Source organism: Mesocricetus auratus, unplaced genomic scaffold (assembly GCF_017639785.1).
Source record: "Mesocricetus auratus isolate SY011 unplaced genomic scaffold, BCM_Maur_2.0 Super-Scaffold_100009, whole genome shotgun sequence".
Classification (NCBI taxonomy): domain Eukaryota; kingdom Metazoa; phylum Chordata; class Mammalia; order Rodentia; family Cricetidae; genus Mesocricetus; species Mesocricetus auratus.
In genome coordinates this window covers 66,245,881-66,269,685 of record NW_024429193.1, presented here as the reverse complement: position 1 = coordinate 66,269,685, position 23,805 = coordinate 66,245,881, and the positions used below count along the sequence as shown (strand labels likewise).

Genomic DNA, 23,805 nt, shown 5'->3' with positions numbered 1-23,805 from the left:
GGTTAGGCGTCCAAGTGGGGCGTGACGCTAGCAGCCAGCGCTGTGCCACACCCCGGCGTGAGCGTCAGCTGGGGCCCGGATCCTAGGTGCAGCAGGAGGCGGCGCACACCTAACTGAGGGACCTCCATCTCCCGGGGGCCATCACCACAGGTCACTCGGACCGGAAACTCCCAGAAATGGTCATACTCTGGGGAAACAGAAATGTGCCTGGTGTCACAGTTTATTGTTTACGAACCATGAAAATCACAGCTGTTGCTCAGCACAGGCCTAGCAATGCCCACTGCCAGGAGGCAGCAGCGGGCACCAGAGGCCCAGCTTGGCCCAACCCAGTGGGGACACCAGCCTCGGCGGAGTTCCCAAGGGAGACTTGGCACGTTGGCAGGGGGGCGGGGTAGGTAAAGCATGCAAGAGGGAGAGAGGGGCAGAAGGGACATGCGGCTGGGGTCCAGGTTCCTAAATAAAACTGGAGGTTCTCCTCCCTCTCACTGGGGAGGCTCAAAGCCTGGCTGCCAAGGCTGTAGCTCATCTTCATTGGAGCAGGGAACTTGGCAAGGCAAAGGGCAGAGCTGTCAATCACATCCACTGTTCTGGGTGCCCTCCCTCCCGGTAAGCCTGGGCCAGGGGCACAGGACAGGGGTGGGGTAGGGCTTTCTATGCCTTGGTTAAGATGCCAAGGGCAAGGCCTGGGGCAGAGACTTTGTGGGCCTGGGGGCCTAGGGCAACAGTAACTCGAAGAACATCCAGAGGTAAGCAGGGGAGAGCCCCTTAGTCAAGGGAAGCTCTGGGAAGACACGGCCGGCAAGGTATAGGGCAGGACCACATAGCTAGGAAAAGTCTGGGGGAGAAGCTGCTGGGCAAACAACCCGCTGCCTGGAGGCTGGAGAGCAGAGCCTAGGTCTGGAAAGGGGGCTGAAAGGCTCAGTCCAGCTTGGCAAAGCCCCCCGATGGTGACTTTCCTCTCCGCCTTGGTGCCCACGGGCTCCTGCAGTTGGACAGCGCCACCTCCAATGAAGCAGAAGGCGGGGCACACGGGCCCTGAACAGTCCAGGGGGCACTCGAGGAGCCCGCGGAAGGACACAGCATCCAGGAAGGAAACTCGCCCCCGCTCGTAGTCCAAGCAGATGCCCAGGCGGGGTGGCAGGGGCACTGTGCAGCCGGCTGCCGGGCCATCCCTTCCTGTCAGCCCTGCGTTGGAACTTGCTCCAGCGCCCAGCAGGATCTTGCCCATGCCGATGGTGAGGAAGGCGAAGGGCGGCAACGCCTCCACTGCGGCGTCTTCAGCACCGCTGTCGTGCCCGCTGTCTGGGTCGTATCTGCAGAGTGGGAATCGGGAAGGAGGTGTTGGGAGGCAGAGCGGGGGGTGGGGGGGTGGCCGGGAGGGACTGGGCGGCTGCAGTGTTGGGGAGCAAGCGGTTGCGGGCATCAAGGTGAACACTTGTTAAGGAGACCAGGGGTAGAGAGGGTAAGGCTCGGGGCTCCAGCTTGAGTAAGAAGGAGCGGGGGGAAGCGCACGAGAAAGGTGTGCGGGAGGGAGAGCTGGGCTGTTGCTGTAGCAGGTGAAGAAATACAGGGCTTGTCAGGGTAAAAGGTGCCGAGAAGTTTGCGGCTGGGGAAATCAGGTTGGCGGCTGTGTTGACGGCTGGGGATGTTGGAAGGATGGCAGAACAGTGACTAAGATGCGGTGGGGAGGGGCGGGAGCGGAGCAAGGGTGTTGGGAAGGTGGCATTGGGAGAAGATGAAGATGGAGTAGTGTTGGGGTTGTAGCGGGACACAGGAACGGGACAACAGAATCCCAATGGGAATTTGGGCCGGGAGAAGGCATTTGAAGGTGGAGGGCTCGGGAGAGAGGCTCTGGAGGGAAATGTGGAGCGGGTATAATGAGGCATGGGAGGCAAGCAGGGCTGTGGAGATGTTTAAGGGAAGACTATGAGATGTTGGGAAAGAGGTAGCTGAAGGAGAAACAACGTCCCGTAGAAATAGTGCTGGGGGAAAGAACATGGGAGGTCATGTACCGGTCCTGAGTGAAGGAAGAGGCAACGGCTCCCCTCCTGTCAACCTTCCCCAACTATACACTCTGAAACCAGTCCTCAAGAGACCCATCTGCCGAGCCCACATCTCTCCCATCATAAGCCCCCCAGTCTGGCTCCCATGCGACTTGTTCTTACGGCTCCCCAACTCCACCCCAGCAAGTGTGTGTCCCCTGCACCACCCCCGCCAACCCCAGCTCCTTCCCCAGGGCTTCATCCCCACCCCTTGCAGAAGGGCCTGACCTGGGGCTGATCACATCCGGGGTACCCTGGAAGCTTTCCTGCAGCTTGCTCTCCAGCCCGACGCCCACCTTGACCAAGTAGGAGGCAGGGTCTACTGCGCAGGCCCAGTAGCTGCGGCCCTGGGTCACAGCCACGTCACCCAGGACCACGTCCACACTCAGGTGGCAGCCTGTGAGCAGCCGCTCGGCAGCCAGCAGCAAGGGAAGCCCTGGGATGCTCCGCACCGCCCGCTGGTCCTTGCTGATAGCTAGCCGCTCTCGGCTCGCACCCCAGCGGCCGTCAAGGAAGAAGTGCAGGACTGGAAGCAGGAGGAGGTTAAGACAGAAGGAAAGGTTTCAGGGACACACTGGCACTGGGGGTCGTGGGGTGTCAGCACAAACACCGGGAATTGTGGGCACGGGAATAAGTTGTTAAGGGGTTCAGTCACCAGGAACTGGAAGGGGCCCCAGGGAACAGGGCGTGGGGAACTGAAAGAGGAAAGAAGGGGCATAGGCACGGGACCCAGGAGGAGCTGCAGGATGACTCGTGGGCAGAGAAAACACTGTGCCGTCCCTAGTTGACGTTTTCAGTGGTTGGCCTGTGGGCCATCTCCACTGTTGTCCTGCTCCATTGGTCACATTCCTGACACCACCGACCTGGACCTTCCGTCCCGTGCTCTGGAGCTCACACCTGACCCCTGTACCCAACCTCGGCTCTTTCGCCCTTTACCCCGGTGGTGAGCACACTTAGCAAGTCACTTTTTTTTTTTTTTTTTGAGACAGGGTTTCTCTGTGGCTTTGGAGCCTGTCCTGGAACTCGTTCTGTAAATCAGGCTGGTCTTGAACTCACAGAGATCTGCCTGCCTCTGCCTCCCAAGTGCTGGGATTAAAGGTGTGTGCCACCAACGCCCAGGGCAAGTCACTTTTTTTAACATTGTCTGAGCCCTTACTATGAGTCAGAAGGTTAACTCTTTAGATGTACCATCTTACAATGTGTTAACTACCAAACTCCCTATTAAATATTATTATTACCTCCATGGAAGAAAATTCTGAATGCTCGGAGAAGGAAAAAGTTGTGGCTAAGGACACACAGTTGTCAAGGGGCAAAGGTGGGTTTTGAACCCGGGTAGTTTAGCTCCAGAGGAAACATGTGTAACCCACACATTAAATTGTACAAATTACATAAAGCAAATTGTATTCAATTGCTCTTCCCATGCCCATTGGGAATCAGCTGAGTACCTGACCCATCCTGTATCCTCTGTGTAAGCGTCTAAGCATGGGACCACCTGGTGGGCATCTAAGCTCCCCGCATGGGACCACCTGGTGAGCATCTAAGCTCGCCGCATGGGACCACCTGGTGGGCATCTAAGCTCGCCGCATGGGACCTCACCGCTTGGGACCACCTGTCTGTGTACTCACCCGGCGCTGGAGGCGTGTGCAGGTGCACGTCCTCGCTGTACTCTCCGTAGCCAGCCTTGTTGCAGCCGCGAACGCGCAGCACATACACAGAGCCTGTGTCAGGGTTCTCGAGCAGGGCACTGGTGCCCCTCACCTCCTCCCGCCGCTGCCAGCGTGCAGGGCCTGGCTGGGCAGGGACATCTGTGCGCCGGAACTCAACGGTGTAATGCCAGGCAGGTGGTGAGTGGGGGGGCAGCCGCCAGCACAGGAAGATCTGGTCATAGGCAAAGGTGCGCTGGGTGTCGATGACGGGAGCCTCCGGCACTGTTGGAAGAGACACCGGGGGTCAGTCAGGGTCTGGCCGCTGGCCTGGCACGGAGACTGGGGCAGGCAGGAAAGAGGAAGCAGCGGGAGCCGGGGGGATGAGTGTAGGTGAGGGAGCTGGGGGAAGGGACCTGGGTGGGCAGGACACGCCCCAATGGAGAAAGACGTGGGCAAATGCTGGGCAGGGGCGGGAGCCCGAACTCTGGTCCTAGTTTGCCACTACCCTACTTTGGCCTGAAGTAAGCCGCTTTCCCTCTCCGGGCCTCAGTTTCCTCAAATGACAGCATCAGACCAACTGAGCTCTGAGGACCCTTCCGGCTTAGTCTTTGAGTTAAGAGGAGCCCCAGAACGAGGCAGGCAAAGGCCACTGGAACCCAGGCAAGAGAGCCCTGAGCAGAAGAGTTGGGGGGGGGGGTAGGTACCAGGGTCAGCAAGACAGAAGATAGGAAGGAAGCGGAGGGGAGCAAGCCTGCTCGCAGGGGAGTGCATGAAGGTCTAGAGGAGGAGCAGGAAAGTCCAGAAGGCAAGGGCCAAGATGAGGAAAGGTCAGAAGGACCAGGGTTATGCAATCGCCTAAAGAAGGCTCAGGGCGTTTGTCAAGTGGGAGGACCAAGAACTCAGAGTACAATAGGAGAGAAGGAAGCAAAATGTGGGTGGCCGAGCTGTGTGGGAGCACCGGGAAGGGAGTAGGGAGGGGGCCCAGCGGGTGGCAGGGCCCCCAGGGCAGGGCTGCTGACTTGCCTGGGGTGTTCCGGAGCAGAGTCCGCGGTGGCCACAGCCTACAAAGAGAGAGGGAGAAGCAGCGCTGAGCGCGGTGGGATGGTGTGGCGGGTTGGCTGGGTGGGAGTGGCTGGCCAGGCCAGGCAGGAGGCCGGGAGGTCCCTGGTGGGCACTGCCCCCCGGATCCGCTGCTGGGGGGGCGGGTAGAAGGCTCTGGCTGGACGCGGGCCTGGCTAGCTCCTTACCTCTCAGGAAGTTAAGCTCCGTCAGCAGCTTCATCTCGCGCCCCACATCCAGCTGGCAATGGCGGAAGGAGGAGCTGGCAGCTGGCCTGAATGTCTGGAGGGCTTCAGTGGCTCGGGCGATCCTAGAATGGGCAGACAAGGGTCAGGTACTGCCAGGTGGGCAGCAACCCCTCCTCAGGACCCTGCCCTGCCAACCCCTAGAGCCCCGCCTTCTGCTTCAGGCCTCCTCAGAAGCAGCTAGCATCAGTCTGACCGCATGAACATTCTCAGAGCCGCAGTGCTATGCCTGGGCATTCTAGCTGTCACCCCAGGCGCTAGCTCCACCCACGATGCCCGCCTGCACCCTCGGGCCATGTCCTTCAGTACCTGTTATGCAGCTGTTTGGCTGCTTGCACAAAGCAAGGCTGGTCTGTTTCCTTAAGGACTTCCTGGGCATAACCCACCAAACCCGAGCCGTCCAGCAGGCTCTGGTGCTCGTGGATCTGGGCGCCGAGCCGGGATAACCGCTCTTGCTGGCACTCCTCGATGGCCTGAAGCAGTGAGGCCCGTTTCTCTTCCAGCACAGCCCCCAGTCCCCGGACCAGCTGTGACACTTCCTCCTTCGCCTGCTGACCACTCACCTGTCCAGGGACCAACACCCAAGGCATGAATGACTTAACTATCTTCCTGGAGGCAGTACTTGTACCTAAGATGCCACACCATAGTGTCCTAGGGAATTTGGATATATTTAACCTATCCATCTCAATTGGGGCAGGGTTATGAGTGGCAAGGTACCTACACCACAGATGTGGTCCCCTCCTGACCACTTGTGCTAACTTTCCTGAATGCTTACATCATAATTGTAGGCCAGAGAGAGGCCCCTTCTATTTCCTAGATTTTTGGTTCAATATAGGAAACCAAATTGGTATAGGAGAAAACTACAAAAGCCATATTAATTTGATACATACTTGGGGAATCTCTCAAAAAGGATGTTTACTATTTTACGTGTACGGATGTTTTGCCTGTGTGTGTGTATGTATGTATACCAAGTGTGTGCCTGGTACCTGTGGAGACTAGAAAGGGCATCAGATACTCTGGGACTGCAGATGGCAGTGAACCACCATGTGGATGCTGGGAATTGAATCTGGGTTCTCTGGAAGAGCAGCAGTGCTCCTAACCCCTGAACCATCTTCCCAACCTTTACTCGGGGATCTCTGTGAGACACAGGATTTCATGTAGCCCAGGATGACCTTGAACTTGCTGTGTACTGGAGTGAGATTCCCCAGTCAATTTCCCCAGTCCTCAGATCACAGAGTAAGCCACCATGACCAGTTTAATTTTTTTTAAAGAATAATTTATGCCCGATGGTGGTGGCACACACCTTTAATCCCAGTACTCAGGAGGCAGAGGTAGGTGTATCACTGAGTTCAAGGCCAGCCTGGTCTATTGAGTGAGGGAAAGATGGAGAGATGCCTCAGTGGTTAAGAACAAGTAATGTTCCTTCAGAGGACCTGAGTTCAAATCCTAGCATCCATGTAAGGTAGCTGAGCCACCTGTGACTACAGCTCCAGGGGCCCCAATGCCTTTGGACTGCATGGGCGCCACACACACATAGCATATATATAATCACAGTGACACACATGCATGACACATGATTAAATTTTTTTTTTAAATTAAAGCCGGCAGTGGTAGTGCACACCTTTTACCCCAGCACTTGAGAGGCAGAGGTAGGTGGGCCTCTGTAAGTTCAATAAGTTCAAGGTCAACCTGATCTAGTCTACAGAACTAGTGTCAGGACAGCTAGGGTTGTTACATAGAGAAATCCTGCCTTAAAAAACTAATAACAGGGGCTGGAGAGATGGCTCAGTGGTTAAGGGCATTAGCTGCTCTTCCAGAGGACCTGAGTTCAGCTCCCAGCGACCACACAGTGGCTCACAACCATCTGTAATGAGATCTGGCGCACAGGCACACATGCAGGCAGAACTCTATATACATCATAAATAATTAAATCTTAAAAAATAAAATGTCCTTTCTATAAAAAACTAATAACAACAACAATAATAACCAATGCAGTTACATTTTAACTTAATTATGTCAGTTTTATGTTTTTTGTTTTTTTTTTTTTGGTTTTATGAGACAGGGTTTCTCTGTATTGTTTTGGAGGCTGTCGGTCCAGCCCAGCCTCGAACTCACAGAGATCCGCCTGCCTCTGCCTCCTGAGTGCTGGGATTAAAGGCGTGCGCCACCAACGCCCGGCCTCAGTTTTATGTTTTTTTTTTTTTACTGTGCCTTGATCATGTATTATTGCAGCAGATATACCTAGTCTTTCAACATATTTTTTATTAAAAAATATTTTGTTCATTGGTGTGTGCCTGTGTGAGTTTTTGTGCACCGTGAGTGTACAGAAGCCCATGAGGCCCGAAGGTATCAGACCTCCTGGGCCTGGAGTTCTAGGTGGTCATGAGCTGCCGTGTGGGAGCTGAGAACTGCATCTGGGTCCTCTGCAAGAGCGGGACGTGTTCCTGACCGCCGGGCTGGGCCATCTCTGCGCCCTCTTTGCCCTTTGTGACGGAGACGCCCATGCTCTGCCACCGGGCATCGCTGTCGGTCCCTGAGCAATGCACTCGTGAAGAAATGATGCTACAAGCGGACACAAGGGCTTAGCCATGCTGCCGAGAGACCGATGCGGGGGCTAAAAGCTACTGGAAAGAACATTCTCAATAGCCGGCTATGTGGTCACATTGCAGCCCCAATACCAGTGTCTGGGAAACAAGACTGTTTGACCTTAGTGTGTGAAGGAGGGCCTTCTTGCTGCGTGTCAGAGAATGCAGCAGATAGCCCTTTCTGAGCCTAGAGCTCTCAAGTGATTCAACCTTAAGTCACCATTGCACTAACTGGTCATATTTTGCCTTAGCCCTTAATCTCTTAGTGTCTCACCCAAATAAGAGAGGTCACGATTGCTCTAATGTCCGCTTTTGGATCGCACTGCCTATGGTGGCTACGCCACTGTTGTCACCCATTCCCACCTCAGTTCACTCAGACAGCCTCGCAGGAACTGCGCCTCACCCCAGCTCCAGGGTGGTGTCGTACCAAGCTGAGCCTACAGGCAGCTGCGCTCCTTAGTGCCCCCTGCAGCCCGCCTGCCCCCACTGCAGCCCTAGCTACAGCCTAAGCCGGGTCCTGGTGTTCTTGCCTATGAAGTTTAAACAGAGCCTCCACCCACACACATCCTCCTCCTGTGGGCTCTGCCCGGCCGCGAGGCAATGAGGCATGCGCATCCAAGCAGGACCCACGGCGCACATCCACGCCCGTCCTCACCTCAGTGTGCCTGATGGTCTCTTCCAGCTCACAGATCTGGGTCTGTACCGTGTCCTGGTTTCCCAAGATGTATGCCAGGCTCTTTGTCAGCTTATCCTAAGGGCAAAGAAAGAGGTGGGCATCATCCTGGCTCTGCAGAGGCAAGTGATCAGGCGCGTGCCGGCGTGTGTTGGCACTGGGGCTTTACCTTGAGGGCCTGGTAGGCACTGAGCACTGGCGTGATCTTGTGCCCACTGTGGGTGCGCCGTACTCTGCAGAGTTGGCACACCAGCCGTTGGCATGTCTTACAGTAGTGGGTCACCTCTTCCTTGTGGTCTGGACACATCAGACCCTAGAGGTACAAAGGACAGTGAAACAGTCAGCCCGTGGTGTGTGGAAGGGTGCTGACCTACCAGCCATTGACTGCTGGAGAGAGGGCTCCATAGTGCCATCTGATGGTGAGCACTGGCATTAAAGCATTTCCGAACTGGCCAAGCAATGTCCATTTCTCTAGCATTGCCTCTCCCTGCATCTGCTTCACCCAGATATGTATGTAGTGGTAACAACAATAATGATGATAATTAATATAACCCTGCAGTTCATCTTTGTTCACCATTGTATCCAATTTCTAGAATAGCAGCATCCTGCATATAAACAACTTTTTGTTGTTTTTTTGAGACAGGCTTTCTCTGTGTAACAGTCCTGGATTGCCTGGAACCCAATTTGCAGGCTGGCCTTCAACTTCCAAGTCTCTTGAGTCAACCTTTCGGTACTGAGAATGCAGGCATGTGCCATCATGCTTGGCCAGATAGCACTTTTTAAGGCAGCAGACATCTCCTGTGATCCTATCAACAGCCCTTTGGGTGTAGCTATTGTAGAGTAGATTCTCTCATCTCTGTGTAGCAGATGAGATGAGAGACCCATAGATACTGAACCATTTGTTCAGTGAATGTTAGAGACAGGGGCTGAGAGATACCCGGATGTGATGATGCATGTCTGTAATTCTAGAACTCAGGAAACTGAGGCAAGGGGCTTGCTATGAGTTCAAGGCTAGTGTGGGCTATGTGGCAAGGCTCTGTCTTTTTTCCTTAATATTTTATTTTGAAGTGTGTGTGTGTAGAAATATGCATATGAGTGCGGGTGCCCAGGCCAGAGGTGTTACCCCTGGAGCTGGAATTTCAGGGAAGCAAACTGGGATTCTCTGTAAGAGCTCTCAATCACAGAGTTCCGGCTCTAAGACTCTGTCTCTTTCTCTTTCACACACGTGCCAACACTTGTGCACACACACACAGTTATACATTCACACACACACACACACACACAGACAAAAACTCAACCTGGCCCCCCACCCTTTGGAAGCCCGAATGCCGCCGCTGGTTCAGCACCACAACACCCCTCCCACTTCAGAACTGGCTCACCTTGGGGCGGAATGAGAGGGTGGGCAGAGTGGGCTCATGCTGGGCCTTCTGAGTGCCCCAGGGGTGGAAGAGTTTGAAGCATTCGTTGCAGAAGGTAGCTCGGCACTCCGTGCAGCCCTTCGTGGCCTCTAGTGGTGGGGGCTTGCACAGCTGGCACCGGATGGAGCCCCCCACACTCACACTCTGTCGGTACCGCTCCACAACGCGCTCTAGGGTCAGGTTCCGGAAAAGCCCAGAAAGGCCCCGCTCCCCCAACTCCACATCGCCCTGGCAGGCTGGGCACGGGAATATGATGGTCTGAGGGTGCAAGGCACCCCGCTTCCGCCCAGGGTATGTCCCAAAGCCTGTGGAAGGACCCAGGAAGTAGAGATGAGAATTACAGCTGCCTGGGGGTGGGTGACATCAGAGCTCAGTTCTCATTAGAATCCAGATGAACAGTAAGTAGTTCCACCCCAGAATGACAGACAGATGCCCCTGGCCCTCATCCATCTTCCTGCATCCCCACCCCGTCCCGCAAACCCCATGCCCACCTGACTTAAGGAGCCGGTCCAAGCGATCTGGCTTGGGGAGAGTTCTCCGAGAGAGGCGGGGGCTGCGGGTGGAAGGGGTGGAAGCCGGAGAAGTGGGCTCCGAACTGGGGTCCCCACCATGGCCTATGTACCCCTGCTGGCCCAGAACCTCTCGCGCACAGGTCTGGCACACGTTGTGGGCACAAGGCAGCACCAGCGGCTGCGTGTACATCTCCTGGCACACCGGACACAGCAGCTCCTTCTCCATGTTCTTCATGCTTGTCTGTGGAGGACCAGGAGCTTGTTTGAGAGCTCGGACACTTGGGCACACCTCAGCCGCTCCCTTGGCCGCCAGGAAGGGGAGCACACGCTACCTATCGCTTTGGCCCAGTCCACCTGCCTTGGTTGGTTCACACACCTTCCTAGCCTTGTCCTGCTCCTGTTTCCCCCTTGGAGAGCTTAAAGCAAGGCATGGTTGGAGCTCTGGCCTCCCCCAGCATCACGCCCCACCCCCACCGCTACCGATGCAGGGGAGCTGGCAGACAGTCCTCCCTCCTCACCAGTCTCCACCCCTCCATCTCTGGGTTGCCGGCCTGCTCCTGGAATTTATTTCAAGGGCACCACCCATTCTCCATCTGGGTGCTGTCCCCTGCCCCTTTTTCTAGCAACCCACAGGCGCATGGCTGCTCCCCGCGGCCAGGGTGCGCTAGCTCAGCTCCCAGAACCGGCTGGGCACCGGCCCGTGGCCGCCCCAGCTCCCATCCTCCATTCCCCACTTCTATTTCTTCCAGTCTCCCCAAATCAAGCCATTCGTCTTCGCCTCCTATGCTCGAGCTCTCCGGCCCAGTCTGGTGGAAAAACTCGGCCTGCTGCAACCCTTTGCCCAGTCTGGGGGGGAGGGGGAGGCGCCCCGCCTACTTGCCCCCTCCCCACCGGAAGTATCCCTCCCCCCTTTGGTGAGGGGTCTTCAGGCTATTCCCCACCCCCACACCTCACCTTGGTCCCTCTCTTCGCAGCCATCCCGGTCAGGGGCGCAGCTGACACAAAGGAGGGAGGGACAGGGAGGGAGGGGGAAGGAAGTGGTGGGGGGGAGCAGGGTTGGCACCGCCTCTGGGAGAGACGGGCACGGGTTGCCATGGCAACCTCAGGCTGCACGGCAGCTCGCAGGGGGTGGGGGTGGTAGGGTGGGGGGTCGGGAGGGGTCCAAATTGGGAACTGCACCTAGGGACAGCTTTTTCATCACCCCCCCACGGCTTGTCTTGGGAATCATCCAAGCTCACACATGCCCCTTCTCATAACCCGGGTGCACTTGGCTGCCCCAACCCTACCCGCTGGCTACACCCGGCGGACCGGAATCTTTCGGGCACTCATCACTCGGCTGTCCCCAGGATCCCTGCACACCTGCCTCTCCGCCCTTCCCGGCATTTCTGTCTTACCTAGCCCCTGCTCTGCATTCCAGACTCTTCCTGGACCCCCACCTGTTCAAGGATCTGGCCTGCCCCGACCCCTCTACACCCCTCCCTTCCCCTCGACCCCACCTTAACTCACACTGATGCGGACTAGTGCATCCATGATGGAAGTGAAGGTCTGCATATCCTCACCCTCAGCCATGGCCCTACTGTGCCCGCCCGCCCCCGGGTGCCCGAGCCTGGCTGCTGCTGCGAACCCGGGGCTCGATGCAGGAGCCGGGTGGGGTGTAGGGAGGGGTGGGGAGAGTGAGACACCACTGCGCATGCTCCAGGGACCTGCCTCGAACTGCGCCCGTCGAGGTAGGGGCTGGGAAACAGTTCTTCCCACGTGGCTCTCCAAAAGCGGTCTAGGGGGTGGATGCCATGGAAGGATATTTGAGAGAGGAACCACTTCGTCTTTTAGAATCCTTCATTGATCCCTAGTCATGCTACTCACATAAAGCGAGAGGCTGCTCTCAGAGGAAGATGAACTCCTGGTTGAGAGCGCTACATTTTGGGTGGGGCATGTCTCCGGGAGCTGTTGAGGCAGTCAGAGTGGGGCAGGAGGTCTGAGGAACTTGTACTAGAGGTGACATAAATAGCACAGAAGACATAGGTGACTCTAGGCCGTGGGGTCATGACTGAGAGCCGTGAGTGCCGCGCGTCCTGAGAGGCAGCGATGCAGGAGACCGAGCAGGGCGGTGGTCTAGAATGCGCTTCGAAGCGTTATTTCCTCCCTGCCGCAAGAGGGCGCTGCGGCCCAGGCTCCTAGAGGAAGAAGTAAAGCAAGTCCGCGCTGGGCCCCGACGCCTGCGTACAGACACCCGCGCCGGCTTCGGCTCCCCTCCTTCTCCGCCGAGGCTCAGATTGGACCCACGGGCGGGGCGTGATGGGTAACCGAACCGGCGGGATGCCCGGGATGCCCCGGCGGGGGTGGGCGCTGGGGTGGCCCTCTTTTCCCGGTAGCCTCGGTAAAGCTGACGTGTCCCGGTTTCCAGGGAGCCAGCATTTCCTGGGGACAGGCGGGAACTTGGTGTGCGGGGCCGGGGGTTCCTGGAGGTCGCCGTGCGGTGGGGGTGGGGCAGGTGTGGCCCCGGAGCGCTAGGAAGGGGTTGGCAGGCCGAACCCCGGAGCGAGTCTGCCTGAAGCCTAGCCTGACTCTTTTTCTCATCTCCAGTGGTCGGTACCGGAACCTCCTTGGCGCTGTCCTCCCTCCTGTCCCTGCTGCTCTTCGCTGGCATGCAGATATACAGCCGCCAGCTGGCCTCCACCGAGTGGCTCACTATTCAGGGGGGCCTGCTGGGCTCCGGCCTTTTCGTCTTCTCCCTGACTGTATCCTCCCCAGGCTGGAAAAGGGCGGGGGGGTGTCGAACGGACGTGTTTCTCCTACTCCCCAGCCCTGGACGTTGATTGCCTCCTACTGCCCAGCCCTGTCTGTCGCAGGAGTTTCTCCTTAATTCCCTCAACCCAGGCCTTCAATAATCTCGAGAATCTGGTCTTTGGTAAAGGTTTCCAAGCAAAGATCTTCCCTGAGAGTAAGTGAAACGCGGTAGTTGATTGAACTCTTTTTAACTCCCCCAAACATGCTGCTGAATTTCCCTGTGCATATATGGTAAAGGAGAAATACACTTGCTAAAACTGTCTTGAAGACAGAGGATGCCTTTAGATCAAGCATTTTGTCCAGCTCCTGGCACTGGTGCTGGCAGAGAAGCACAAAAAAAAAAAAGAAAGAAAAGAAAAAAGAAAGGAAAAGGAGAAAGAAAAAGGGAAATGTGGCCTGTTCCCAGGAAAGGTTTCAAGCAAACAGTTCAGCTCGAGGTGATGTTTGGTAGGCATCCTCAGGAAGGTGCCCTTTGTCCCTGTGAGAAACGAAGGCAAGACAAGTCCACCGAGGGATTCCGATGTGAAACTGAGCCTGCTCTAGCGTTCTCTTGAGGGGACTGTGAAGTATCCACTCACTGGGATGTTACTGACAGCAGGACTCCTGGCCAAAGGAGAGTAGTGATTACTGTTAGATCCTCCTTGTCTCTTCCTCTTTCCTCCTCCCCTCTGTGGCTCAGACTGGCCTTGAACTTGCTATGTAGCTGAGGATGACTTTGAACTCTTGAACTGCTAACCCTGCCTCCAGCTTCCAAGCGCTGGAATTAGCACCACCTCATGTAGTTTATGTGGAGCTGGGTATGGAACGTGGGGCTTTGAGCATGATAGGTAAGCCCTCTCTCTACCCACATCTCCAGCCCTCATGGACCAGTTTTTGACGATCCTTGTTAGATGGTTCCTATAGAGATCCGATGGTTTCATTATTCATGGAGTTATTAAGTTCACAAAGCAAACTCAGCATCAGGACCACATCACGGGAGGAAAGCCACATGCTCAGAAACTCACAGAAGTGGTAGTCTTGTGAAAACCTCACCTGGTAACACCAAAACCTGTCACCAAAACCTGTCATTGTCCGTCCAGATTTCCTTGCCGGCACCTGGGTTTTGCTGTCTTCACAGCCCTGTTACAGGGTTCCAGAACTTTCACCAGCACTCTCAGAACGTCTGTCTCTTAAACTTCATTCCATGTTTATGGTCTTTGTTATTTTCTGAAAGAAACCATTGCTGGGGGACAAAATCCTTGTCTTTCCTTGCTGCCTCTGGTGTCTGGACAAGTGAGCCCCTATGCCCTGTCTGCCCTATCTCCTGTCCTGTCAGGCCTTAGTCGTCTTCCTAAATCACAGGAACACGCCTTGCTCTCCAAGCCCTGCTAGTACATTTGGTTTTATTTATTAATTACTTTTGAGAAAGGATCTCACTGTGTTTGCAGGCTGGTCTTGTCTTGAATCACTGGGTTGAAGTGAACCCTCTGCCTCAGCTATATATACCACTGCATTCAGCTTTCTCTTTCGAGGGCTTTTGGGTTGTTTGTGTTTTTTGGGGGGGGCAGGAAGTTAAATGGAATGTGGAGCAAAACTAGTAAAATAAAAACCAAACAAATCTCCATCCTTACCTTCCTGTTCTGAGCGATGTTAAGGCTGTCTGAACTCTCGGCTTTTAACAGGGCATCTCTTTTCTTGTTTTTGTTTTTTGTTTTTTTGAGACAGGGTTACTCTGTGTAGACCAGACTGGTCTGGAACTCACCTGCCTCTGGCTCCCTAGTGCTGGGGTTAAAGGCGTGCGCCACCAGGACATACCTTTTCAGGCAGCTTCCTCAAAAAGGCTCTCTATGTCTATATTTCTGTACTGACCCTCCTGTTTTGCCTCCCCAGTCCTCCTCTGCTTGCTGTTGGCCCTCTTTGCGTCCGGCCTCATCCACCGCGTCTGTGTCACCACCTGGTATGTATCTCTGTCTCTCAGTTGGGCAAGGGGTGCAACGATGCCTTGTCCTTTGGTACCAGATCCCCCTGTGATGTTGCTAGCTCCTTCCCTTCCTCCCATAAACCTTTTCCTCTGTTTCCTCTCTTCTTCTTCCCTGACTCCCCAAACCCAAACCTGAGTTCTTCCCCTGAAGCTAGTGTCTGCGCCGCTGATGTAATGACTTCTTTTGTCCTGTAGCTTCATCTTCTCCATGGTTGGTCTGTACTACATCAACAAGATATCCTCCACCCTGTACCAGGCGACAGCCCCCGTGCTCACACCCGCCAAAGCCACTGGCAAGGGCAAGAAGAGAAACTAATCCTGGTGACTAATAAAGTTGATTCTTTGTAGTTGGGTCTGTGGCTCTGATAATTTGTAGACCTCATCTGCCGACGTGTGAGCTTGGCAGGCTCTGCAGTGTCCACTGCTTCTGCTTACGAGAGCGCCATTGTCTTTCAGAACCAGAGTAGACGTTTTTAGTGTTGGTTGTGTGTGTGTGTGCACGTGCGTGCGTACACACCTGTGTGCACATGCGTACATGCCTAGAGGCTGAAGGGAAGGGAAGTGACAGGTGTTTTCTGTTGTTTAAAGCCAGAAAGATCTTCCAGTGGAAGTGGAACCCTTAACTTGGGGCTGTTGCAGGGCCCCCAGGCCAATCACTAGCTCTTTGCTCTGATTTAGTTTCCCCCTTTGTCTTGTGTCCAAGACATTGGGAAATTCATGGGTTTTCCCAGAGTATATGAAAGCATTGAGAGCACCCACCTCAGCCAGTCTTCATGGAACTGAGGCAAGGGGCCCCCGGACCCTGTCCTGTGCTATCATGAGAAGCAGCTCTAGCCAGAGAGCTTGTCGTCAGAACACCAGGACCCCTCCTGGGGATGCAGTAGGCTTGGGGAACACCTGGTCACTTGTGTGCTCAGTAGCGCCTGACAATGGAAAGTAGGTTGGTTGAATGAAAGAACTTACCCTTCGACCTTTCTAAAACAAAATTCTATTCTTTGGAGGCACCTAAAGGTTGGGGAATAAAGACTGGTAAAGATGAATAGAAGAGTCAAAGAGGTTTCCAGGGAGGGTGAGAGACCACCCCACCCTATGCCATACCCTAGGTTTCCTTCTGTCCCTGGCCTCAAGGGAGTGCTGCACAGTTTACACAATTTGCCTGCAGAGGGCGCTGTGAGCTCATCTGTCCTACGCACTTAGGCAGGCTGCTCCCTGCAGAGTGTCCCTAAGGGACCGCTAGGGGGTGCTCTAGTTCTTTGAAAGCCAACCTAGGGAAGCCAAGGGTCCACGATCCTTCCTGGGAGGGCAGAATTCTCTCTCCCCGTCCTGGGGCTGGGATTGGGGCAGAGTTTCAGCGGAGACCACAGTCTTCCTGAGGGTGGGGTTCCAGGCTCCAGGCTCACCTGGTGAGGCTGCAGGGAACTAAGAGGGATATGATGAGTAGGGCCCTCTGGGGAAGAAAGTGGGGGTGTCCAAAGCAGGGTCTACGGGAAGCTGGATGGTTCTAGATGGTGCTTTCAGACTTGGGCTTTCTCCTTTCCTGGAGTGGGAGCGGTGTGTAGGGCGCACACAGCCCTGGGGTGAGGCCAGGCAGACAGCATCTCTGCTCTGGCTAGGGGGGCGGGAAGACCAGAGAGCAGGCGTCTCAGCGGTGCTGAGGGATCCAGACACCTGCTGCGTAGGACCCGGGCGGTCTGCGCCTCGGGGATACTGACCCATTCCCCAGGAATGGGCGCGTTTACAAGGCAGGTCGGCGCCAACAGCAGCTTTATACTCAGCCTATCTGTGGTGTCTAGTTGCAGGCTGAGCACGGCTGACCTGCCAATTAGCCCTGGCGGGGATATCCAGCCCCTCATCACCGTCATTAGGAAAAGGGGCCTGAGGACATGGTGGCTCCCAAGGCCTGAAGGTGAAAGGGGCAAAGGGACCCGGGACTGCACCCGAGCCAGGAGACCTGAGGGAGAGGGGGGCAGCCCCTGGAGGACAGAGGGAGCAGATGCTTCCTCCTGCTCGCTCACACGTGGCGGTGACACCCGCCGGCGCCCAGCTCCGGAAACGGGAGTAAATAATACGTGGGCGGAGTCAGTGTGGCCTGGCGGGAGGCTTCTGGCCCCTGACCTGAGGTGCTCTCGGAGTCAAAGGTGATACCACCCTCCGAGAAGGCAGGCCACATTGAGACTGAGGCCAGTGGGCCGGGCTGGCCTCCCACGGGGACAGCACCCGCATGAGCAGCGCCTGGCATTTAGGGCACACCAGAGGGACAGGGCGGGCCCTGGGGGCGCCCCGGCAGGGGGAGGGCCAGTCTGCGCCGGCCTTGGCTCCAGCCCTTTCCGCCCCTTATTGTCCTTGGTGAGAACCGGACACTGTCCTGTTCCCACTGGCCCCTGCCTCCACAGCTCGGCTCCCCAGGGCCTCTGGAAGGATGTTGGGAAACAAGAGAGGGCCAGAGACCCATGGAGACCGAGGTGCCGAGAGAGGCACGGAGACAAATGCGCACGGGAAGGCGTCCCGTGAAGAGCGTGCCCCGAAGTTCTTTGTGAAGTCATCGGGTGGCAGGCCCGTGGGAACCCTGGAGGAACGGGAAGCTGGCAGCCCTGTCTTCTTTGGGGGATTCCAGCATTGTCTAATCTGTGCAGCCCTTGATTTAGGTTACAAATACCGCTGCCTCCAAAGCAAACAATGGTCAGAGCCCCAAGGCAGATAGTCCAGCTACCGAATTGTTCCCGTTAGGTACATTTCCTTGCCTCCCTGTAAGAGAAATGGAAGTTTCTGGGGGCTCAAGAGCCAGACCCAGGATCCCGCTCCCCAATCCACCCCTTCCAGGGCTGAGAGCCACTTGGACATATAAAACTTGTACCATAAATGCTATTTGGTTGAGTTCCTGCCGAGGCAGGGAGAAGCTCCTAATTGGCCATAGAGTTAGGTGTTCTCTATATCTATAGTATAGCTCTAGGCCAGCTACTGGCAGTGTAGACTTCAAAGCTTTCCCTTGGGCTTCCAGGGGCAGCCACGCCCAGCTAGCCTCTTCAGCACTGGGCCTGGGCAGGGTGGGAATTGCGGCCCGCAGGTCTCAGCAGCTCCTCCCTGGGATTCAGATCTTTGCCAGTTGGAGAGAGATCCAGGTCCCTATATCTATAGAGGTTTCAGCTACAGCTGGAAAAACCAGGCACGTCTCTACTTAACAAATGAATACTTTTCTTTCACGTATGGCTCGTGTGTGGTGTGCACACGTGCATGCGTGTTCACAAGTATGTGGGTAGATGGGTGTGCATGCAAGGTTGGAGGCCCAAAGTGTCTTCCTCAGTCTCTTCCTTCTTATTTCCAGAGGCAGAGTCTCTCGCTGAAACTGGAATCCACAGATTGGCAAGTCAAGCTAGCCAGCTCGCCCTGGGAATCCCCTGTCCCCTCATCCTGGGAGCTGGAACTGCAGGACGTTGCCATGTCTGCCTAGCTTTTAAATGGGTTTTAGTGATTTGAACTCCTGTCCTTACACAAGCGGCTTTTCCACTGAGCCATGTCCCCAGATCAAAATGAACAGTCCTTGACACAATTCAATCGCTATAGGATTTATAGAAATTCTCATGATAGAAACTAAGATCCTATTTTATGCCTTCAAGTCTGTGGTAATGGGCACACTGGATTCATTGTGCTATTCTGTGTTTTGTGTATATGCAAACTCAGAAACAAAAGTTCAATCCATTTTATGGCAAATCCCTTCTTTCTGTTTTACTAGAGTGACTGTGGCTTTAGTTACATTGGGAGATAAACCCAGAAATTTTCATTGGAGGCCCCTGGAAGCTATAAAATCTAAACCAAATGGTTTTCCTAACCTGTGAGGAGGAAGCCTGGAGGTTCCCTTAGAACTTCTCACACCTTGAAAAAGCTGGAGAAGCAAGGCAGGGGAGGTCTCCGGTGCAAGGGGAGGCTCCTCTGTGTACTCAGGGGACCTGGGGACCAGGGATACCGGCCAGATCCTGTGGAGAAAAGCTGTATTCTGTCTGTCTGGGTAGAGTTGCCTTGAGCACTGACTCAAGCTATTTCAAGGGGTTTCTGGGGCTGCGGTGTGTGTGTATGCCTCTGTGAGGATATAGAGCGAGCTAAGTGGGAGTCAGGGTTTGCAGGAGACCACCCTCCTGCCCTGTTTCTGGACTGTAAGTGGGAGTCAGGATTGCAGGAGACCACCCTCCTGCCCTGTTTCTGGACTGTGCCCCAGGCCAGGGTGAGAGTGGGAAAGGGGTGCTTCTTGATTCTGTTGTTGCTGCTGTTTAATTTAATTTGTATGTCTGCCTGTGAGTGTGTGCTTGGTGCCTGCAGAGGTCATAAGAGGACATTGAATCCCCTGGAACTGGAGCTGCGGATGTTTGTGAACCACCACAAGGGTGCTGGGAACCTAACCCAGGTCGTCTGCAAGAGCAACAAGTGCTGTTAACCTGAGCTGTGCCATTTTTTCCAGCCCCTGTTGTATTTTGGGGGCACTGCCTCATATATCCAGGCTGGTCTTGAATTTCTGTGTTACTAGGAATGATCGACTTCTGATCCACATACACCATACATCCACACGCACGCGCGCACACACACACACACACACACACACAGAGAGAGAGAGAGAGAGAGAGAGAGAGAGAGAGAGAGAGAGAGAGAGAGAGAGAGAGAGAGAGAGAGAGGAAAATCCTGGGTTCAACCCCAGCTTGAAACAAAAATGAGGTTGGTAGATTTTGAGTAAATCAGATTGCTCTCTGTGGTATGGATAAGCCTCATCCAAAAGCTGAAGGTCAGGTGGTTAGAACAGAAGATTCCTCTCCTTAGCAAGAGGGAACCGAGCACCGCACAGCCGTCACCTTGAACTGAGATACTGGATCTGCTGGTCTCCGGCCTGCTGACCCTAACCCTCAGGCTTTGGACTTGGCTAATTCCGCAGTTGCTGAGCCAATTCTTTAAAGTCAGTCTGTCAGTCCCTTTCTGTCTGCCACTGGTTCTGCTTTGTGGGAGAACCCTGACTCATGCACTGTTTTCACAAAAGGAAGGAAAGGCTAAAGTGATCTGCTCGAGACTACGCAATCTTGAGACTGGCAGGGCAGCGTACTGTCAACACTCACGCTTGCTGTTCCCATGCCCAGGGCTCCCCGCCCCCAGCTTAAACACTTTTAATTTTTTAAAATTACATTTATCTAATTTTATTTATTTTTAGTTTATGTTTTGCCTTCATGTATGTCTGTGTGAGGGTGTCATATCTTGGAGTTATAGACAGTTGTGAGCTGTCATGTGGGTGCTGGGAATTGAACCTGGGTCCTCTAGAAGAACAGCCAGTACTCTTAAATCATTGGGCCATCTCTCCAGCCCCCTAAACATTTGATTACATTTATTTATATGGCATGCCTGTGGAGACTAGGGGACTAACTGTGGGAGTTGCTTCTCTCCATCCACCGTGTGGGCCATCAGGCTTGGGGACAAGTGCCTTTACTATCTGAGTTATCTCACCAGCCCTTTTCCGGCTTTCCTAGGTAAAGTCTCACTCTATGGTACTAGCTGGCTTTCCTAGGTAAAGTCTCACTCTATGGTACTAGCTGGCTTTCCTAGCCCAGGACGGTCTCGAACATGCCAGTCCCTGGTCCTCAGCCTCCTATGTGATGGATATACACCGGCCCACCTGGCTTCTCACTTCTTGTTTCTTGTCTCTGTCCTATCACCATCCACCTCACGGAATGGAGGTGATTTGTCTGTTTAACGGCAAGTCCTGGGTAACTTTTTTCCTTGTTTGCAGAAGTGAGGACTCATGCGTACTAAGCAAATGCTCTGCCGCTGGTCCACGCCTCTGCTCAGAGGTGTTTCTGCTTTACGGCAGAGTCTCATTGTGCCTTCTAGACTTCTGTCAAACTCAAGCTCACGCTAGCCTCTTGCCTCAACTTCCTAAGCACCTGAGACTAAGTGGCACCGCTGCGCCAGCTAACAGGTGACTGTAGCCAGCACAAGTCCTGGTACTCACGGATAAACAAGCACCAGGGACACCACACAGAAGGCCCGGAGTAAGGTGGTTAATAGCCCGGTGACCTGGGCAGACAGGAGAGTCAGGGTACACCCAAATCCCCCACACTGTCCCGGACTCGCCCTCCCCAGGCCTTTATCTGCTTCTCAGTCAATAGAACCCATGCTTAGGGGCGATGTGGCATGTGTTTTACAGGTTGGTGACGTCTGTGCTCTCTGTATGACTGAGACCACACCACATCCTAGGCCCTTAAGCCATGGAACTCATCTTTATGGAAGAGGTCACATGTACTTTGCAAAAGAGTTTTGATGTAGTCACACTGAGCTTTATTGTGCACACGGGTTTGAGATAATTGTCACCAGGAATCCTTTCCCAAAATTACACTGTACTTAACTATGTCTAAAACAAACTGCATGGTATCAGACACTAGAAGTTAGAATCGGCACCAGCTAACTAAGTTGGGTTGAGCCTGACTTCCTTCTTGCCTCAGGCAAATCACAGATAGTGACTCTGCTGGCTGTGCTGTGTGCGGAGACCCCCACAGGTGTCTTTTGAAATGACAATCAAGACAGTTAGCAGTAGCATACCATGGCACATTGGACTTTGTTGAAACTCAGATTCTGCCTTGAGTCAGCTTGAAAACACTGAACTCAGATGAGACCCAGGTCTGTCTCTGGGCCCCTTCTCCCTGAAGCTGTCATCTCTACCTGTCTGGGTGCTTTAGGTTAAGTTCCCTGCAACCTGATTCCCCTGAGTCCAATCAGCACCACATCTTTGATCTATTGTTCCCCCGTAAAGCCTGTCTGTAATCTTCCCACTATGTGTTTTTGTTGATTATATGTGTGGCTGTTCTGTTGCCCCTAGGAAACTGGGCACCTTGAGGACAGGGCAGGGGCGGACACAGTCTGACTACCTGGAGCTCTCCTGAGGGACTCGGTAATCTCCATGACATCTGTGGGTACCTGTATGCAGGTCATAGGGTGAACCACTGACTAAGCCCTTCCCTCCAACATAAACACACTTTTCTCCCAACCTATTGGAGTTTGACCCGAGGGCCTTGTACATGTTAGGCAAACTAATACAAATACATTTTGAAAGTATTTATTTATTTTTATGTCTGTCCTCTGCCTGTCTGTATGCATATGCATAATGTGTGTGTCTAATGCCTACAGAGGACAAAAGAAGGCACCAGATCCTCTGGAGTTATAGATGGTTGTGAGCCACCATGCAGGTGGCAGGAACTAAACTTGGACCTCTGTAAGAGCAGTGAGTGCTCTCGACCACTGAGCCATCTCTCCAGCTCCAAGAATACTTTTAAAACAATTTTTAAAAAACAATTTATTTTATTAAACCGAGTATGATAACATACATCATTATTCCTAGCACTGGGGAGGCAAAGGCAGGTGGATCTCCATGAGTTTGAGGCCAGCTTGGTCTACATAGAGAGAGCCTCATGGCAGTAAGCACTATATAGAGAGACTTTGTTTTAAAAAAAATCAGAAAAAAGATTATTTTTATGATGTGTGATATGTACATAGGACTGTCGCTCCTGTGGGGTGGAGTCATAAGCAGTCGCAAGCTGACTGATGTAAGTACTGGGAACTGAACTCGGATCCTCTGCAAGGGCAGTCGGTGCTCTTAACCGCTGAGCCATCTCTCCAGCCCCAGCCCCCTGACAGAACACAATCACTTTTCAGGGGTCTTAATCACCTAATCCCGGCCAGTTTCCCCAGCCTTGTCTCCTGTACTTCCACCCCATGAAGCACTCTTTGTACTGGAGACAGCCACAGAGAATTACTCAGCATGAACTGTCACACCTCCATGCCCTGGCTCAGGCTGTTCTTACTCATCTTTCCACAGTCAGATCAGGTTCCTGGGCCTCCATGAAGTCTTCCTCCGAGGCAATCAAGCCTTCGTCCTCGCTGCTCTGGTAACAGCGCACATTCCTCACTCTTCAGTGACTAGGATGAGGAGACGTCCGGTTCAGGATTTGGTTCCTTCTAAAACCTAAGGTAGAAGTGTAGACAGTGCCAGTAACCACGTGCAGAAGTAGCTTCCTCCAGACGGTCTGAAAGATAATGGGAGTAGTGTGAGTCCACGCTGACTCCTCAGCAGGCGTCATTTTTATGTGTATGGGTGTTTTGTCTGCATGTTTGTCTGTGTACTGTGGTCATGCCTGGTGCCCTCGGAGGCCAGAGGTGTCGAATCTCCTGGAACTGGAGTCACTGATGGTTGTGAGTTGCCATGTGAGTGTTGGGCATTGGATCTAATTCCTTTGGGAGAGCAGCCAGTGCTCTTAACCACTGAGCCATCTCTCCAGCCCCCACACCAATTTTTTGTTTGTTTGTCAAGATGTGTTTCTCTGTCTAGCTTTGGAGCCTGTCCTAGAACTCTCTCTGTAGGCCACACTCCCTGGAATTTGCAGAGATCCTCCTGCCTATGCCGTCCAAGTGCTGGGCTTAAAGGCATGTGCCACCACTGTTCGGCTTGGATGCCACTTAAAAAATAAAAGGTATTTTTACTTTTTTTCAGACAAGGCCTCCAAGCTTGCCTCAAACATGGTCTGCAGTACAGGCTTGCCTTGACTTCATGCCAGTCCTCTGGATTCAGCTTCCCAAATACTGAGAATACAAGCCTGAGTCACCATGTCTGGCTCCTGCATTGACATAAAAATGTACTAGGTTTCTTGTTTGTTTGGCTGGATTTTTGTTAATGTTGCTGTTGTTTTGAGACAGGGTTTGCTGTGTAAAGTCATGGCTGCCCTGGAACTTGCAGAAATCCATCTGCATCTGCCTCCCAAGTGCTGGGATTAAAGTTGTGTGCCACAATGCCTACTAGATTTTTTAAAAAGTTTTATTTGTATTCGTGTTTATGTCTATACCACGTATAATATACAGG

The 23,805-nt window shown here is 53.9% G+C and overlaps 2 protein-coding genes across 6 annotated transcripts; one reads left to right on the top strand and one right to left on the bottom strand.

Moving 5' to 3' along the window:
• Positions 1-204: 204 nt before the first annotated feature.
• Trim46 (tripartite motif containing 46) lies at positions 205-11,843 on the bottom strand. Of its 5 annotated transcripts, none has more exons than XM_005080162.4 (10): positions 11,687-11,843; positions 10,160-10,421; positions 9,630-9,973; positions 8,420-8,563; positions 8,233-8,328; positions 5,302-5,555; positions 4,936-5,057; positions 3,668-3,970; positions 2,271-2,568; positions 205-1,313 (listed from the first exon to the last, which is right to left on the bottom strand). In XM_005080162.4, the coding sequence occupies exons 1-10, from the start codon at positions 11,747-11,749 to the stop codon at positions 770-772; spliced, it is 2,430 nt and encodes an 809-aa protein (XP_005080219.3). In that variant the 5' UTR covers positions 11,750-11,843; the 3' UTR covers positions 205-769. The 5 variants fall into 5 exon arrangements, with proteins under 5 accessions (XP_005080219.3, XP_005080220.2, XP_012976121.2 ...); XM_005080163.4 differs by having other exon boundaries at positions 11,677-11,836; XM_013120667.3 differs by lacking the exon at positions 11,687-11,843 and adding an exon at positions 11,135-11,263.
• Positions 11,844-11,986: 143 nt separating this feature from the next.
• Positions 11,987-15,274, top strand: Krtcap2 (keratinocyte associated protein 2). The gene is given in 6 exon segments (XM_005080166.4): positions 11,987-12,381; positions 12,383-12,479; positions 12,764-12,918; positions 13,058-13,121; positions 14,837-14,903; positions 15,123-15,274. Coding segments are annotated over 6 exon segments (588 nt in total). The 5' UTR covers positions 11,987-12,297; the 3' UTR covers positions 15,244-15,274.
• The last annotated feature ends 8,531 nt before the right edge of the window (positions 15,275-23,805 follow it).